Genomic DNA, 19598 nt, shown 5'->3' with positions numbered 1-19598 from the left:
TTTCACGTTTTTTTCATAGAATATGTATATTGTTTATAAAATATAGTACTATAATATGTAGTACTTATGGTTACAGAAACGTTGTTAACAAAATAAACCTGAATAAACTGTCCCAAATCTCACCTCCTTCGGCGTCCATTTCCTACTTTTCCTGATAAATGTTAAAATAAAAAAATATTAAATTCTTAGGTTTTCGCGATTGTTTCCTATGTGTATAGAAAATGAAACTATTTTTCCGGATTTAAATCGCGTATATTTGTTTTTTCAAACAAACCGACGATTCGGGCCCTTTACAGGTCTTATGGTCACGGTTGACATTTACGGACCTGCAAAGGGCCCGAAACGTCGGTTTGTTTGAAAAAACAAATATACGCGATTTAAACCAGGAAAAATAGTTGCATTTCCTATAAAATATTAAATACAAACATACTTACTTTATAAATAAATACATTCAACACATGTCGAATACGTGTAAAGTATTTTTATTTAATTGTATAATATTAATAGTATTTGAATAATTGAACTTTTGTCAAATTATTTTTCTAATTACCTGCGCATTGAAAGTATCTTTATGAGAGTTTGTGTATGACCTTCAACGTTGTTAAACCACAAAAAACTTTTAACGCAGACAAAATTACAGTACGGGAGAAAAAGGGAAAAAGACAGGTAGAGCGATAGTTTGGTGAAATTACAGGCACATGGGACTTGTCAACTTATGTCTCAGGGTGACGGGTGCAGTGGCAATAACCCTCAGATCTTTGCGATTTAAAACTCTGTGTGGCACTGCAATTATTATGGATAAGCTTACAATCAGGCGCACGACTTGTTCGTCCCGTTGATATTATAAAAAAAAAGTTTAATAGAGCTACTAATGACAGAGTTTTACGAAGATGATGTAGTGACTAGAATTGCAGCAGATATACAGAAATAGCTTTATTTTTTCATGATTAGCCAATACTATCATGATTTTCCACAAGTAAAATCTGTTACGTGGAATTATTTAGAATGTGGACATGGCAAAGGAGCGCAAGACGGAGTCATACAGATCAAGGTGTCCATATTTATAGTAGTGTTATAGGAGATTCGTTTTGCAAATTCTTGGGTTATATCCAATCTAAAGCAAACATTTGGATGCTTAAAAATCAGTCTGAGAAACTTTATTTTCTCTGTGATAATGTTACTATTCCTAATCACGAGAAACATATTGACACGTTGATATTCCTCCATATGAAGATGTTAATACACTACAACTTCTTAGATTTTCTGGATGAGATGCGAATACAACGCTAGAGGAAATATCAAATGACATAAAAAATTTCAAGTACAATCAACTAATTTCTAGACGAATTTACAAACAGGCAACACTCACCAAAAATCAAAACACTATATTTACTAACTACTTAATTGGAAAAATAAGCAGTTTTATATTGAAGAGAAAAACATAGATAACTGTATTTTGAAAATTTTATAAAATGTATGAATGATGGTGAAGCTGACAGTTTTGGGAGGATAATATTTTTTAGTTGTAGTGATTATATATCTGATTGTTTTCAGATTATCTGATTACGTAATATCTGATTGCAGATTATATCAAGATAATTGTTTTTTGTTCCTATTTTTATAATTTCACTTAAAGATTTATTTTAGATCTCATAATACTTAATAATATTATGTTTGTTTTAATTTGTAACTCGATATTTTTTAAATGTATGACTGGAAAATAAATTTTTAATTTTTTTCTGTAGTGTAGGTAGATTCCGATCTATAGATAAATATTATGTGGTGGAGGGTAGGTTAATGTCATTCCGGAATAAACGCGAATCCGTGAAGCTGTGTTTCCTTGTGCTCCCTTTTAAATATCGAATATCCCAAATAATCGTCCGGGATATAACATTTTCTATTTTCCGGATTTAAATCGCGTATATTTGTTTTTTTAAACAAACCGATTTCGAGGCCTTTACAGGTCCCATGGTCACGGTTGACTGAGGTGGTACAGTCTTCAACCAGTTATGTCTAATATTGATGCAAACCACCCTATTCTTTCACTATAGTTACAATAGTTATTAATTAAATACCTTATTTTTAATTTTACAAAGAAAACGTTCCAATTTACGCTACATTAAGTTTTACAAACTATTTTATTGAATGAATTTTTATTAAGTTCAATTTATTATTAATTAATAATAGAAATTAGAATAAATTAAAACATATTAATTAGTACTGCAGTCTTATGTCTGTTTGGGATTTTTCATTAGAGGAAATAATGGATCCCAAACTGGTGGTACGGAGAAACCATCTCCATCAATCATCTAGAAAGAAGCAACCTCGGTATTGCTCCCATTTAAATTTGAAGAAAATATTCCACCTCTAAGAGTGGCAAACTAGGGGACGAATCCGATTTTGTGCACTTACCGGTAACCGATTTCAATAAAACTTGGCGAATAAATGTAATTCCATGCACTTTTGAGGTCGGTTTTTTAACAGAGTTCAAAAAAAGAAGAAGGTTCTCAATTCTATTGTTTTTCTTTTTTTATGTACGTTACGCGATTACTCCGGTATTTGTGAACCGATTTTGATGCTTCTTCTTTTGTTGGAAAGAGGGTACCTCCATAGTGGTCGCATTTCATTTTGAAGAAAATCATCCACCTCTAAGGGTGGCTGTTCACTGAGTTCACGCATGAAGATTATTTTTTATAAATAGCGCCTAATAATTTATTATAAGGAGCAACTATTTGATTGGTTGATTTTGCTATTCTCCAATTCAACGCGTTTTTCTTTCTCAATATATTTTGAGTAGTGAGAACCGATTTTTATTATCTCCTGTGTCAAGTTCCGTATAGTGGCGAACTAGGGGATGAATCCGGGTTTGCGCACTTTTCGGTAACCGATTTCAATAAAACTTGGCAAATAGATGTAATTCTACGTACTTTTGAGGTCGGTTTTTTTTAGTATTCTGTACTAGGATTATTAGTATTTTATACTGATCGTTATGAGATGCGGTCTGTTGTTGCATTTTTATTGAATTTAAGTTGTTATCTAGATATCGTAAATAATTGTTTATTTTTATTACATACAATATAAATAATTGGTTTGTGTTTGTTTATTACTGTGTTTGTAGCACTCCAGAGTCACAGAATTGCCACACCAGATGCCAACAATTCTTTACGTTGTTCAAATGTCAGCTAGAAGAAATCTCTATACGGAATCAGTTTGCTTTTATACACTATTTTTCTTTGTGGTACAATAAAGTGTTTACGCAGCTACATTACACGTTTACATACATACTCCAATGAATCAGTGAATATTAATGCATTATTACGAGTATGTGAAGTAAACACGCAATCGCGCATCTTTGGCTTGCAATAAAAATCGTTTGCCTATTAGGCCTTAATTAAATATAGCCTTGGTTGCACCTGCATTTTATGCATTCTGAGGTCAACTGAGCACGAACCGTTCGCTTAGCTCAAAAATAAACACGTTCACTTTTGTCTCAATTACTTATATATAGATTCCCTTTGTGTAAATAGTTATAGTTACATAGTGTAACTACTTATATAAAATTGTGTGATCGCTCTAACTTGTATCTAAACTTGTGCGATTAATTTGCATTACGTTACTGTAGGTAAATACTGGTACTTTTCTATATAAATACATCACGTTAATCGAATTGCATTTCTCTGCTCTCTTCACTATTAATTACGTATATACAAAAATAATTTAGTTAAGATTACGCACAGAAAACAGCATTTTGGGCTTTACGATTTGGATAATCTAATCGTAAGGCATAAAGTTAAATTTAACGTGACGTTGCGTTGTCCATACCTACCCACTGTGCCTAAAAATAATTTTGTGGGTCTTTATTATTTCTCAATTAATCACTCAATGAGTATAAAATACAAGTAAAAATCAAGCACTGTAATAGCCACAATATTATCGGCTAAGTATCCTGCATGTACCTAAGAAGGAACTCCAGCCAGAAGTAACTCCAGTTCTTCCGTGAGTAGTTCGCCATAATGTCAAACTGAACCGTGGCGTTCTTACACGTATTTGTGTGTTCCTGTCAGCATGAAATATTAATAAGCAAACTCAAAATCTAATACGAAAGCTTTACTTTCTCACATTGACTCCCAAAATACCCGGTGATTAACATAACCTGCAGAAGCCTCTAAAATTACTAAACGGAAAACTCGATACAGGCGAAATCCAAAAAGGCACCGCCAATAAGGTAAAAAAGAAGAAGAAGAACTTTAACAACTGTATCAACATCGCATTGCTGAGTACGCATCTCTTTTAGAAAACATCCTTAAGATGGAGTTTCGGACATAACTTACCACAAGCCCATAGAAATTTAACTATGTTATAGATACATCATACAATAATACTATTTCTGGATATGATTATCATGCATAGAAGCGCAGCTATAAAGGTCACATCAAATAGGGCACCTAGTGGAGGAGTAGATAAATTGCATTATGATAAGGTACAGACACAACAAGATTCTAAATGAATTAGGTATGCAAAATTATTCTTATTCAATTAATGAGTTTACGAGCAAATACTCGTGAAAACTATTAATGTAAAAGTTCTGCACTCTTTGTTGCATTGATTGAACATTTATTAAGCATAAATAAAACACAAATAGGTAATACATTTGATAACAAATCGTGCACTTTTATAGGGTAATAAATAATTTGTGGAAGGATATCAAGCCGAAGAATCATTCTCTACGTAGGTAGGTACTACCAGCTCATACTTTGTGACTATGTAAGCTCTGGTTTTTACCATTTCTATAAAACTAACTCATTGAATTTTTGGTCGAAGAGTAACTAGTGTATGGGAAACTTAGTAAAAAAGTCAAGGTTAATGTTAATATTAGAGTACAATTTCCCACAAAAACTAAACGTTAAATTCCTTTCACGGTGTTCTAAAGGTGCAGTTCAGTAACGGATTAGAAACAAAGCGTATTGCTATCGATCAGATAACAAGACTTTTTGCATTATTATAACTTGAGATTCATATGGGCAACGCATGATAAGTTCATTTTAGCTTAAGACTCGGGCTGGTGTGCTTATGCGACGCGGTAGGAATAATAAGTGTTTATTTAGGTACAGTAAAACTCAAATAACGGTTACTTTAGAGAGCGGTGAACGTTAGGTACCTTCAATATCACTGATCTGGTGAAACGTGTTCTTCAGTCTCCACATGATGTTCAGACTATGTCTGGTCATTTTAGGTATGTGTTTATTGTTTTATTAAAACTTGAACGTTTATTGTTTAAGTAAAGTTGTTTTAGTAAATTATTATTATTATAAAGCCAACGAAATAGATGGAAACCACCCGTAACGGTACTACGATATTAATAACTTATTTTCTGATTGAGGAAGTAGGTACATGCATGTTTTCAAACATCTAGTTAAAATTAAACAGTTACTAACAATAAATTAGTCATACACATGTAGGTATAGCTACATCCCGTTGATTGGTTCAATTATAACTTGTCAATGTAAATGCCTATAATAATTATAGTGTGTATTACATTATCTGTGTACAAACTGTAAAGTCCTGTATTGGAGTACAATAAGTTTATTCTTTATACCTTTAGTAAGATTTTAAACTTAAATTATCGTAAACCAAGTTGCGAAATAGTTGTCTAAATAATATGGTATACTTAGCGGTGAAATGCGCAAACATCTTTTAGAGCGAGTTAGTGTTTTTACATATTTATAAACAATTTATGTTTGGAAATATCTCACTATATTTTTTTAAATGCGACGCAAATATCTTTATAAAACACATTAAAAATATTGAATGAACAACCAAACGCATGAATTATTACAACTTTGACAGCTGACGTATCAGTGCGTATTAACCTACCAATATCAGATGGTAAGGTTAAACGAGAATGCATCCCAAATTCTGAGTCATTTATAATATCTTCGGATAATTGTTTTTATTATGTACGGAGCTGAAATTTCTTTGTGTTTATTCCCGATATTTTGAATGAAAAGAAATCTAATACACTTGTAATTATGTTAAACATGGATCAAGCGAGAAAGGCATCTACAAACTGCATAGTCGAAGGGCGAAATAACTCATTAAAGTTTAATTTCGGATGACATTGTTCCGACTTGACTTGTTGTGACTTCCAAATTCAAGCAAATAAGTGTTTTTTAAACCAAGTGAATTTTCAGAAAAGTGGTAGTCCTAAAATTTTTGCGTTTTGTAGGAAGTTCTTTTCTTTGATTTCCAGCTATAATTATGAGTAACGACACAATTGCGCAGCAAATGAACTTAGAACACTGGATGAGGGACCTGCCAGTACAATTAAAAGATGTACCACTGATTTATCTTGCTATACCAGGTATAAGCTTCTTTTTCTTTGTTATAACAAAGGGCTTTGTGTTCAATGAAATTTTGCATTTAATGAGGCGACATTACATTCTTAAGAAACCTGTTAAACAAGTTTTGTTAAGAATTTATTAAGGACAGATCTTTCAAATTGCTCATTACAAAAATGCCGTTACTAAATAATATAAAAGAATATATTGAATTCTTTGTAGAAAATAGTATAGTCCACAGGTTTAAATAAGGAGATTTGGGATGTACCAACCTGAAGGAATCCCCATTATTTTTTATTCACTGCAAATTTGTTTTGTTCATTATTACTATACTGACAAATACTACATAAGACAGTATTTCCTCAAACCTCTAGTGGTTTTTTAGTTGTGACTGAAAGAAACCTTAAATATTCATATACTAATTTTGAGTGATCTAAGATAACACATTATATACATAAATCCAACAATTTTTTTTACAGGTAGCCATGATTCTATGACATACAGTATAACACGTGCTAGTGACCTAGCTCCAGATGCTGAGCCAGCTGTAAAACGCCTGTACCCTCTGTTTCGAGGTACGATTTTACGCTGGACCATAACGCAGTCTCTAGATACCTTGCAGCAACTGCTCATTGGCATTAGGTACCTTCCAAGTACATTTACTTTTAAATTGAATCACTTTTAATTTTAAATATAATATATATACATAATAAAAAAATTTACTTCAAAATTTTTTCACAAACTGAGAAATATGATGGTTTATATCAACTCATTGTGCATTTTATGTAAAGACAGACACTGTATAGATGAGCAACACACAATTTGCTTTAACCTTCCCAATACAGGGGCAAGAAATAAACTAGCACAATTTTCAGAGTATATTGAAAACTCACAAAACAAATAAATGGATACCTTTCCAACCTGGCGTCCGTATTAGTAACATTGAGTAAATGAAAATACACCAAGTAAGCTTAAAAAATAGTGTGACAGTGCAAAATGCAAAAATAGGGGCGTGTGATGTTGCCAAACCGTCTTCAGTACTTTGTATGCGAGATTACGTTAGTAGTAAAGTGAGACATTATTTAGGTAGTAGATACTTGCATTATTCTAAAAATATATTAATACTAGTATTCGAGAAACAGAAAACGAATATTTGGTGGTCTTAACCACTCCATGTCATTCCTTGTGTCAATATGTAGACATTTATTTACTTATTTGGAATACCCTTTTCCGACCATGGACTTATTACAACAGTATGGTGATGTCATTATATGTACTCATGCTTATTAAAATATACCATGCTCAAATTATGAAGTTTTTAAGGACTATGAGAAAAGCGTTATTTGAATTGAAATCTGAAGAACACTTGCATGCAATTGCCCTGAGCACAACAAGAAGTAAAGACTTAATAGTGTCTAGCAATTTGCCTATAGGGTACAATAAGTAAGGAAGCTTTCCATTTGAAGTAGATCCAATAGTATAATAATTATCTAATATTTTAAATAAATTAATTTTTATATCATATTCTTTACAGGTATTTCGACCTAAGGCTTGCCACAAAAACAAATTCAGAACAATTTTTCTTTACTCACGGTGTGTACGCAGACGAGATATCGAAGGCACTGAACCAGGTCAAGGAATATGTTTATTCGCACCCTGAAGAGGTTGGTTTAAAGTTTGATATCTAATGACATACATCATTTCCTTCCACAGATCCCCACTAACGTAGGCGTAGTACTAGTATTTGCAACACAGTGGGGATGTGTGGAAAAATCCAAGATATTATTTTACCTATTATATTATAATTTTTGGGGACAGATTCGTGGCTTGCTGAAAACACCTATATTGCTTTTTAGCGCCAATGTCACGTCAAAACAAAGTATATTTTTAAGCTTAATTGTAAACATTGATACAATTTAGTAGCATGTATAATATATTGTTTGTTATACTTTTTTTTTCTATACACAGTAATAAAAAGAATGCTTTTAAGTACTGTAAATCCCTGTATTTTTGCATGAACCTTATTATTTTTTAAATGCGTAGTTTGTTAAAAAAAATAATTGTCTCCACACAATATTAATCAGCTGTCTAACATTTTGTATACAAAAATAAATATTTGAACTTAATAAGGTTATAGATAGATAAGCTTTTTGACGACAGTTCTATACTCAAAATAAAATTATAACAGTTCCAGAAAATTATATAGAAATATATTAGAAATTTAAAAAAAATAAAGCGCCGAAGTTGTATTATATTTATTCGGAAGTACTTACTACTCCAACGAATCGTCTCAGGTCCCGAAGGAGGTGTTCAATATGGTTTATAAGAGTGGTCGTTTCCCTGCACACTGGCTAAAATCTGCTTTTATCACTATACTCAAAAAACCAAATGCAAAGTGCTGTGAGGATCACAGAACAATTTAAGGAGCCATGCCCTAAAAGTATTCCTAAAGATCATTCATTCTCGTATCTATCAAAAGTGCGAAGAATACATATCAGAGACACAATTCGGTTTCAGGAACGGTTTAGGCACTAGAGACGCTCAGTTCTGTCTTAATATCTTACTTCAAAGATGTTTGGATATGAATAGAAAAATCTATTTATGTTTTATAGACTATGAAAAGGCGTTTGATAGGGTTCGTCATGAACATCTGATGCAGATTCTGGAACATATTGGAATTATTAATAGAGTTATAACCAATCTGGACTGGGCCCAGAAAGCAATGGTAAAAGTGGAAGACCAACTATCCAAAGAAACTGAAATCAAACGTGGCGTAAGACAAGGGTGCATATTATCACCTGTTTTATTTAATGTGTATGCAGAGAGAATAATGACGGAGTCTCTACATGAAGTCCAAGAGGGTATAGTGATAAACGGAGAAGTTATTAATAATATACGCTACGCAGACGATACTATACTGATTGCGGAGAATATTGCGGACATACAAAAACTACTGAATCGTGTAAACGTAGCAAGTAACAACTATGGATTAAAAATCAACACAAAAAAGACAAACTTCATGATCGCATCTAAGACCCCAGTAGCGAATGAATACTTGACTTTAGAAAATAATGCAATAGAACACGTACACCAATTTAAATACCTCGGTAGCGACGTAAATGAACACTGGGATAGCTCACACGAAGTTCGTATTCGCATCGAATAGGCACGAAGTGCCTTCATGAAAATGAAAAATATTTTATGCTGTAGAAGGTTACACCTTAAACTTCGTATGCGTTTGGTCCGCTGTTATGTCTTCAGTATCTTGCTGTTTGGTATGGAGTGTTGGACCTTCAAAAATGAGCATAGCCATGATGGTCGCCAACCTTCGTGGAGAAGTGGCACACTAAGAACACTTTGTATGTTTTTTTTTCAAGTTACTAAGTTGGTCCGTTATTGTACAGCAGTTGTTCAGCTTCGTATATAGAATATAAGGGTTTTTGGTTGTCCAATATTTTATTTTCAAAAACTGTACAGACTTGATTGGAAATACTTAAACGATAATTAATTCTAATACAAAGGATATTCAATCCAAAATCACTTGGCCACTATTTTGCAAAAGCTTAAATTCGCTACCGAATAAATTACATGAGTGTGAAAGAAACTGAGAGAACCACTAAGGAGAATTGTGTTCGCACTTCGCATCAAAACAGTGTACCTACACAATTATAAACATTTATTTTTTATATCATATGTTTTTATTAATAGATTTTTTGTGTGAAATGTGAAAAAGAATCCTTGAGAAAGTTGGGTCGCACTTTATTAACGCAGGATAGGTCAGCTCAAGGGTTACAGTTCATTGATAACTTTTTGTCAATCGAATTTTCTATACCAGCTAACTTTCATATTGATAAAAGTTTAGGTGAGTATGTTGCAATTAGTTTACATTCCTACCATTAATGAGATGTTATAGACCCGAAAAACTTAGGTACTAAAACAGTATTGTTACATAAAACAATGGCAAAATAAGAAATAATCGTACGTAATTATTTAATAAAAAATGAATTCTAATGAATTTTATTATAAAAAACACAAAAAAATAATTATCCATGTTTTAGGATAAATACTCAGTGAAATTGGACATTTATTGAATATTTATCTTTTGACGAATATTTATCGGGTAAAAGTAGGTAACTCATCTATAACAATAATTGATTTTAATATGGAATTATTCATTCGATGAATAGACAAAAACACCTTATGCACGACTTTTTTGTTAAGCATAATAAACGAAGTGTTTTTTCAAAATTCGGGTCGATTAAATTACTTCTTTACCTACAGGTTCAATTTACAAATAAGAAATTAGTCGACGATTTCTTTCATTTCTACGTTATAATTTACTACGAACACAGTTTTGTAGAGTGGTTCGAGGTTGATATTGCACTTAATTTATTAAATTTGCCTTAGTTCAATGATTTTAATACGTAATTTAATGAATGTTAAACTGTTAGAATTTTTAAATTTTCAGCTGTTTTTTACAAAATCTCATCGAGTATACAGGTTTGATGAATTTGTAGTCATCGTCCAAACTTTCATATTATGATGATCTTTAGTAAAAATATAACATGCGCAAATTTTCCTTTTAGTGTAAATCAATACTAAAATTAAGATATGCCATCGCAAAATTGTTTTAAAAAATTGCGCGCGTGTGGACAGCCTACTCGATATGCGCGCTAGGCCACCCCCCGCGTCATTGATAAAATACATAAGTTGCAAATTTTCCCTTCGTACTTTCACGGGCTTAGGACCGTCAAGTTACAAAAGGCTTTTGTGATGTTATTTTAGAATGTAGACAATTAATTCGAATTCAAGTCAAGATTTTGTTACATTAACGCACGAAATCGAGAGCGGTAGTTATTTATAAGTAAATTGTTTTAGAGGTTTGACAAAATTTAATGATATTATTACAAAATAATGATAAAAATAATGCACCTGATAAACACACCTAATTAGGAAAGTTCGTTTCCCGAACTTAACTTCTACGCATTTAAAGCGTTGTGTTACCGAAGGCCATCGAAGAATTTACTTATTGAATTTCAAAGTCACTAAAAATTTTACCATGTGTAGAGAACAAAAGAAAATAATCTTTACTTTTGTTTGTGAGACAAACAAATAAAAGGTTCGCTTCCTACGATGAATTGTAACGAATTAGTATTTAGCAAGTAATAAAAAAAAGAATCTTCCCATCGCCCTTTTGTTATCTACGCACGTGGTGTTTTTTATTAGTGAACTAGAAACATTTTATAATAATATCAATAAATTTAAACAAAACATCGATTTACGACAAATGTAGCCCGCACTCGTATCGTACACAGAAGTATAAAAATAAAAGCAGGCCATGCCTTTTGCAATAAGGCGTATTTAAAAAATTTGAATCAATCTATGTACATTTAATTAAAATCAAATAAAAATTACCTTAGCGTAACAACTTTAACACTATTTTAATAATTGCTCAAAATGTAAACCATTCCTCTCCAAGCAAATTCTTGCACGTTTTTGAATATTGTCTTGTATTTTGTTCAGCACTGTAGTGTCACTTTTCACTTGTGCAAATGCACTTTCAATTTTTAGTTTCAATTCGTTTGAGGCTTTGGGCCTCCTCCACATACACGCGGCGTTTAATTTCGCCCCGCAAAAAAAAGTCACAGGGTGTGAGGTCTGGTGACCTGGGTGGCCATGGAACGGAACCCGCGGCGGATCCAGCGATTCCCGTATTCCATAATTAAATAATTCCTCACGTCGATAGCGTAATGTGGCGGTGCACCGTCATGCTGATAATAAAAAGCAGGATGGTTAATGAGGGCTAGCGGTACGTCGTCCATCAAATCAGAGACTATGCTTTGTAGCATATTGAGATAGGTGCCTCCGGTCAGCCGCCCCTCAATAAAATACGGCCCTAGAATTTTATCACCGACAATTCCGGCCCACACATTTGCACTAAAACGCACTTGGTGATAATTGTCTTTTATCATAATAATATGCGGGTTGCGATACGACCACCAATGTGCATTATGTTGGTTGTACAGCCCCACACGTGTGAATAGGGCTTCATCAGTCCATAAAATGACCGCATCGGGGTGTGCGATCAGCCACTCGCAGAAAACTTGACGAGGCAGCGCGTCTGCTTCATTTAGCGTTTGCACTTTTTGAAAGTGATAAGGGTGCAATCCAGAGGTGTTGAGCAACTTCCACACAGCGTATTGGCTAACGTTGAACCGTCGAGCTGCATCACGTGTACTTCGTCTTGGATCTCTCTCGAAAAAATCGAAGCTTTCGTCTTCGATTTCCACGGACAGTCGCGGCCTACTACGTCCTTGGGCGTGTGAAGGCGTCGTAAACTGGCCATGGTCTAAAAGCTTCTGTATGACATGCAGAAACGTTTGGCGGTTGGGGACTGTAGGACTTGCTATTCCATAATTGCGAAGGCGAGGAATGCTCTCTGACTCGTATAGTCTCTGGGTTCCGTTTAGGCTTTCATCACTTATAAAATAGCACTTGACCATATCAAAGTACTCGCGGTTTGTATACATAGTGACACGTGAATGCGTTTTCAATAGCGAGATAGCGTTGCACACACGTACGAAGCGCTACACGGACGTGTGACGACTGAAGTGACAGCCGCCAATAGCGTTCGGCGCGGGCGGCGGCGGTGGCGGCATTTTGCTTTGATTGGCGTATGATTGGAGAATCCGCGCGGTTAGCGTATGGCATTCATTCATAGACGCATAGTCGTAGTAAACAATAATAGTGTAAATTGGTAACCAATTTTTGTCGAGTATTACTTCGGAATAAATATTTTCATTTTGAAAATAGACCTATCAATTTTTTTTCGAAAATGGAGTCTTTGAATGATACCTAGCGGCTGGAAAAAATTTGGACGATGACTTATAAATCACCTGTATACTCGATGCAAATCTAAACAAAATGTGATTAATAAATTTTAATTTTTTTTAATGAAAAATGACTAATGCTCTGGCCACACAGAGGCGGTCGTGGGGCGTTCTGGTTGCGGGAATTTTTATTAATATACGAATTCATACACGAACCTTGTCACACTGAAACACGCGGCGATCACGCGGCGGCGGCCGAACGTTAGGCTATGACAAACAGGCAGACCCGTTATGGGGCATTGAGTTCTATGCAACGATCCACATAGAGTGGTAGCAGCGGGCGTAGTCCGGGAGCGGACCTTTATCGAGCTTTGACGTTATATTTTTTTACAACCCTTGTGTGTGTTGTTAATATGGATTGGATCGAATTTTTGTGTGTTGCCAAAAAAAAGTCTGCATTTATTAGTATTACGGAATACTAATAAAAGCAGACATTTTTTTTTATTATTATCCGACAAAGATGTGGTTTATTCTTTAAAATCTTTGTTGAAAATCAAACGTGGCCGCTTTTGATGTCACACTTTGATGGCTATTCCGCCGCGAACTACGCTTAGGACTGCAGTGTGGCACGCCCCGGTACGCATTCGCTTTTCCCGCTGTAACGCTTCTGTGTAGCCTGAGCTTGAGACTGTACTAATATATAATAAATTTATTGCGTAATTCCAGGTGGTAATACTAGACTTCCAGCACTTCTACGGATTCACACCACAAGACCACCAACGGCTTATGAGATACCTGTTGCAGCTGTATGGCCATTCATTAGTGCCTCGGACGTTCGATTTGTTGACCGTCACTCTTAATTCCCTCAATCGACAGCGACAACAGGTACGATATGATTTTCTAATTTTTAATTTAGAGAGTCATTTAAATAGGAAAGTAGTTACTCGAGATACTGTCTATATTATTAAGAATTATATCATCAACGTACCGTTTGAAAATCTTCGGCCTAGCTGGGGCCGTGGGTAAAACTCGCTCCTCGAAATCTTCCATGAAAATATCGGCAACAACGGGGGATATTGTAGGTCGATTTGTAGGTAGAATTCATTATTCCACAATAGATAGCCAGATGTTAGGCAGTATTCTAATGATTCTGCATATTCAATGGACATATTATGTTCCCTTTAGCTTTCTACGTACAATTTCAATGCAGTCTTTTACTGGCAGGTTTGTAAACAGCGACTAAACATCAAAACTGACGGGGGGAGGGGGTAGGGGAGGGGACCCTTCGTGCAAAGTTTCAAAGTTAGGACGTTAATAGTTTTCGAGATATTAATTTTTGAAAATTCGAAAAAAATAACCTCAAAAAATCATGTTTTCACACCAAAGAGCAGGGTAAACCCTTTCCCCCGAACCCCTAGCGGGAAAAACCCTCCTCCAGACGCCCACCCGCTCGCGTGAGTGGGGAGTTAAGGACCCCACTCGCACTTCCTGTGTTATATGAGAAACTAAATTTAACCTAAAACCAGGCCAAAACGCAAAATCCTAATTGATGAATACATCAAACAGTAAACAACAACATGACGTCCTTTTTGCGTTTCGCTATTTTTTTTGCAACAAAAAATAATTGTTCAAAAATAAAAGCTTAAGTACATACTAATTATAGTAAATTTCAATGTTAAATTTACAATTACTTATTAATTTATGCTGTTTAATTTAATACAGCGAAAATTTTTTTAAATAACGCAAAAAAAACTTACTTGTTTACTTTTTGTTCAAAATGGATTGAAACGAAGTATAGTAAATCTCACTCACTTTAGGTTCGTAGTACGTCACGAGGTACTATGTTAATTTGACAAGTTGTATTTTGCGACACGTTCTAATACATTTAATATTGGTATTATGAACTAATATAAAAAACAAATATAGGTATTATGGATATCGTTTTTTTTTACAAAAACAAAATATTCAATTCGGCACAATAGTCAAACGGAATGTTGGGGAAATGAGAATCAGTAACCAGATAACTCGTCAATACGTCAAAATAGTGAAACATTAAATGGTGTAAGGAAAACAATCGTAACGTATATTCGGATAAATGAAACAAAATCTATTCAATAAAAACCGAAAAGTTTTCGGAGAAATCAAATTATGTATCGAGCTTATGATAGGTAACCAGTCGCGCGGACAACATTCAAATTGCATTCCAACTGCCGATCGGGAAAGTAGACGAATAGGAAAGTGGACCGATCGGGAAAGTAGACCGATTGTACCGACGAAGAGCTATTTTAGACAGTGGGCGCCAAAGTTTTTTAAAGTTCTTATAGTTGGGTTAATTATCACTTTGTCCTGCAAAAACCTGCTGTAAACGCAATTTGCAATCTGGGTTCGAGAGTGTCTTTGAGAGAGGAGTATAAATTATAGCGACACAGTAGATACATTAACATTTAATTTATATCGAGAAGAACAGTTTAGTTAGCTCATTCAAATTGTCACGATCTATGATATTTGAAGTAAATGTTGTAAATTATGTGTTCAATATTGTTCATTTACAACCCCTAAAGTTATTTGCTCGTTCTTCTCAGGGGGATCTGCCTCACGAGTGAGTAGAAGAGTTTAATTAACATGGCGATATCAAGTGTCATTAGCTTACTTGTGAAATATATTTGAATTCGAACTTATTCCATATTATATGATATGAACAATGAAACATTTTTTATTACGTAAAGTAATTTTGATCATTACCTACTATTCTTCTTGAAGAAAGAAAGAGACCTGTCCTTAGTATTGCAATTTAATGGTATGATACAGCAACCAGGAAACTATTAAAGAATTTAAAAGACCGTCATACAGAACACTACAAGCTACAACCATTGTCACTGTTAGAGAAAAATATTTAAAAGATTGTTATTCAACTTGCAGATCATAGTAGTATACCGCCACGAAGCCGTATACGCGACAAGCGAGTTCTGGCAGCCTCAAATGCTTCCATCCCCTTGGCCGCAGCAAGATCGCACCGAAGGTCTCATTGACTTCTTTTACAAAGTCAAACGCAACCCTGGGACCGGTTTCGTGCATCAGGCTGTGTTGACGCCCACACCTACTTTCATTGTACTACGGTTTGTATATCGTATAAGCTAGCTCTACACGGGGACTGGCTTGTGGTTGCCGTCGTATTATACAGTGTGTTGATTTGCATTCTCGCCATATTTACAGAGGTCATTCTGTATCTGAAACCGAACCCAAATCACTAAAAAAATAAATGGAAAAAAATTCGTAAATTCCTATTTTTCATTTAGTTGCGGTAAATAAATTTGATCCAAAGGTCATTGACTTGCACGGCACTTGCAAACATTTTGAACAATGACCTTCAATGCCCAGAAAGAAACGCATTTTAGATCTATTTGGTATTGGGGTGCGAGTAGCGACGGCGGGGAAGCGCGCGATTGGTAGATTGGTAGATCAGTCGACCTTGCTTCCCGTACTGTGTCTGCGTCACGCTGATATCCCACATAATTCTATTGTGTTAATATTAGGCCACGGCAAGACATTTACGGCTCCACGCACATTCTGTATAAAGCGAGCATTAAACTGTTTCATCGTTTGATACGTAACAACCGTTACGTGTTTGAAAAAGTGTCGTGTGAGTTAGTGACAATGGTAACGCCACAACAAATCGCGATGAAGGTAGTCGTCGACAGCGCAAGAGGGTAGACAGATATGTCTGCTCTTAAAGCTGTCATCTGCCGCAGTCCAGTCCGTGACCATGGAGCGTTCAACCGTTCCGAAATATCGGGAAAGTAAAAAGAAGTCATACCGTGGCAAGAAACCTGATATTAGTGATAATCATTTACTTTCACGTATATTTCGAAGATTTCGATTTGATATCTCATCACTTTTTCCAACAATATTAATTTGAATAGCATCATGAAATCGTATTTGAAAAATGGTAGTCCAAAAGTGACGTTATTTTTAATCTATACTTCTATGGCTTGTCTATGGTCGCATAGTGTTGTACAAAAAAAATTGACTCATTCCATTAAAGTTTTTGTAATCGACTAGTAAATCGAAAATTTCAATCGCAATCGAACGAGTATCTAAGTGTAAGGATTTGAAGAAGGATTCAAAATTAAGATTTCGGTAATTTTAAATATATGCTTTTATAGTTTATCTATTTTCACTATTTTCAGGTTAGGAAAACTGCTAGTATGACTCAGTTGAACAAATCGATTCATTCAATTAATTAATCGATTTGTAGTTGACGTTACAATTGCCCATCACTAAACCGTCTGTGGTCGGGTCAGTGTTTGTTTACTTTTTCTTTAAAATGGATTGAAACGAAGTATAGGTACTTCTAGCAATACTTACATGTAACTTTGAGGAATTTATCGCTCCCCTAACGAACAATAAAACGGCCTCGTGAAGTTCATAAATTATAATATTTCGTAGTTTTACAAATAACATCTATCAAACCAAGAAAACACAGACATATATCTAGATAGAGTGTACGTACTTTACGTGCTCAAAGTAAGCGAAATTTACGCACTTGCCGTTGCTACACTTCAGAACACGCTCGACCGTTATCGTAAATAAACACCAGTCGAAAACGCGAAAAATGCGTAATTCTGCCATTATACACTACAAAAGCACTATAACTTTGGGTAAACAGGTAAATAGGAACGGGCAAGTGATTTTGTAATCAGAAGATGCATAATTTATTTTAAAAACAATTATTTTGGTTTCGTATGAATTTCAAGAAGACAAATATGCAACCGAGTGTATGCCTCATTATTTGTAATATATTGCGGCTTTTACTTGGTGCGATATATTTGTTATCCTTTGTTAATATGCCATGAATATCAAACGAACGCACTTTTGTATAATGCATTAAGTTTCGTGGTACGGCCGCTTGTACATTTCTTTGACCAAATTTAACATTTAGTGATGTACATACGTTAGGCAACACTGTTCTCGATTCTGATCGATTTTGAAATTAAAGGGACAAAATTATTATGACCTTAGCAATATTATAAAAATATTCTATAATTGTTTTGTTATAACGTTTAGTAACGTTTATTTTTTTCAGTTTTGTAGTACTTGTTATCAGTAGTATCTGTAATTTCGATAATTTTTGCAGCACGTTGACTCGAATGTCCGAATATAGTGAGCAAATAAATACATCATACGTATGAGTCGTTGTTTTCGACGACGAAGGTGGTCTAGTTTATCCCACCTAAGATGCTATCCAAGTATGCAGAGTAGCAGAGTTAGAAATCCGAGAAATAATAAACAAATCACAAAAATTTCACATAGGGTCTTCATTAAGTAAACCTCTTCTGATTAATAAGATTTTACCATATTTTGTCAGCAGTAATATTTTCATTGGTCTTACCATTAATCAATTAAATCAATTACCAACAGAAAACCATCTAGTAAAATTAATTAAGGTAGTCGCAGTTCATATATTGACGTGCGTTTTCATTATTTAAGTTAATCGATAAGAACAAAACTACAAAAAAATGTTGCATAATAAGCTCATTTTATTGGCAGGACAATAATTTTAATACTTGAAGTCGATTAAAAAGTTTTTAAATTTTTTAAGAAATCAAAATTTTTTAAAAACAAGTAAAGTAAAAAACTTAACTATCTTATTCTAATTAAATTTTTATTGAATTGATATTCAATTATTTTTTTGTGAAATTACTCCACTAGTTTGTTATAATTATTAATACAAAGATCGAACACTGTCAATATAATAAACAAACGCATGAAATATAGAGTATGTCAACCCATCCCTCATAAAACTTCTCTTGCGGCTAGACAGTACTATGTTCGCAGTTCCTCTGTATATAATAAAATAAACAAAATTCTGGATATCTACACCTTACCATTAAGAAAGCTTAAACCTACATTGAAGGACTGGTTACAGAAACTAAGTTTTGCTGCAACGGAGGACTTAATTACTAAACCATGGTAAAGCTTTTATATACATAGTTCATATATATACATAAACTGATTTTTATGGACTGAATCCACACGTACACAAACACGCACACACACTAACACACACACTTACACACACACACACGCACACACACACACACACACACACTCATACACAGACACTCACGTTCCTTCACACCACACATAGTTTATTATAATTTATTTGTCATACTTTACCTGCACTCTCTTGTCGTGTTAAATGTCTTTGGCATTATAATGTCTGTAAGAAATCTGGAGGAAGACGTAGCGTCTGTCATACAGTTTTATTAAAAACTAGTACGGGCGCTATAGATCAACCATACTTAAAATGTTCCTTAAATAATGTCATGTAATTTTTAAGATACCATGTAATTGTATTGACTCAATAAAAAGATATTATTATTACTCAGAAAAAATTCCTTCGATCCGGTCGGATTCGAACCGACGTCTT

At 34.3% G+C, this 19598-nt stretch overlaps 1 protein-coding gene across 1 annotated transcript in view; it reads left to right on the top strand.

Moving 5' to 3' along the window:
• The first annotated feature begins 5061 nt into the window (after positions 1-5061).
• Positions 5062-19598, top strand: part of LOC113231455 (PI-PLC X domain-containing protein 3) — a 17104-nt gene continuing 2567 nt past the window's right edge. The window contains exons 1-6 of the mRNA XM_026465780.1: positions 5062-5233; positions 6251-6361; positions 6818-6980; positions 7873-8002; positions 13895-14053; positions 16088-16284. Coding sequence (XP_026321565.1) covers positions 5203-5233; positions 6251-6361; positions 6818-6980; positions 7873-8002; positions 13895-14053; positions 16088-16284 — 791 coding nt within the window. The 5' untranslated portion in view covers positions 5062-5202. The remainder of the gene's footprint in view (positions 5234-6250; positions 6362-6817; positions 6981-7872; positions 8003-13894; positions 14054-16087; positions 16285-19598) is intronic.

The sequence above is a fragment of the Hyposmocoma kahamanoa genome, unplaced genomic scaffold, assembly GCF_003589595.1.
Source record: "Hyposmocoma kahamanoa isolate Upper Pololo Valley unplaced genomic scaffold, ASM358959v1 65, whole genome shotgun sequence".
NCBI lineage: Eukaryota > Metazoa > Arthropoda > Insecta > Lepidoptera > Cosmopterigidae > Hyposmocoma > Hyposmocoma kahamanoa.
This window is presented reverse-complemented; position numbering and strand designations above follow the sequence as displayed.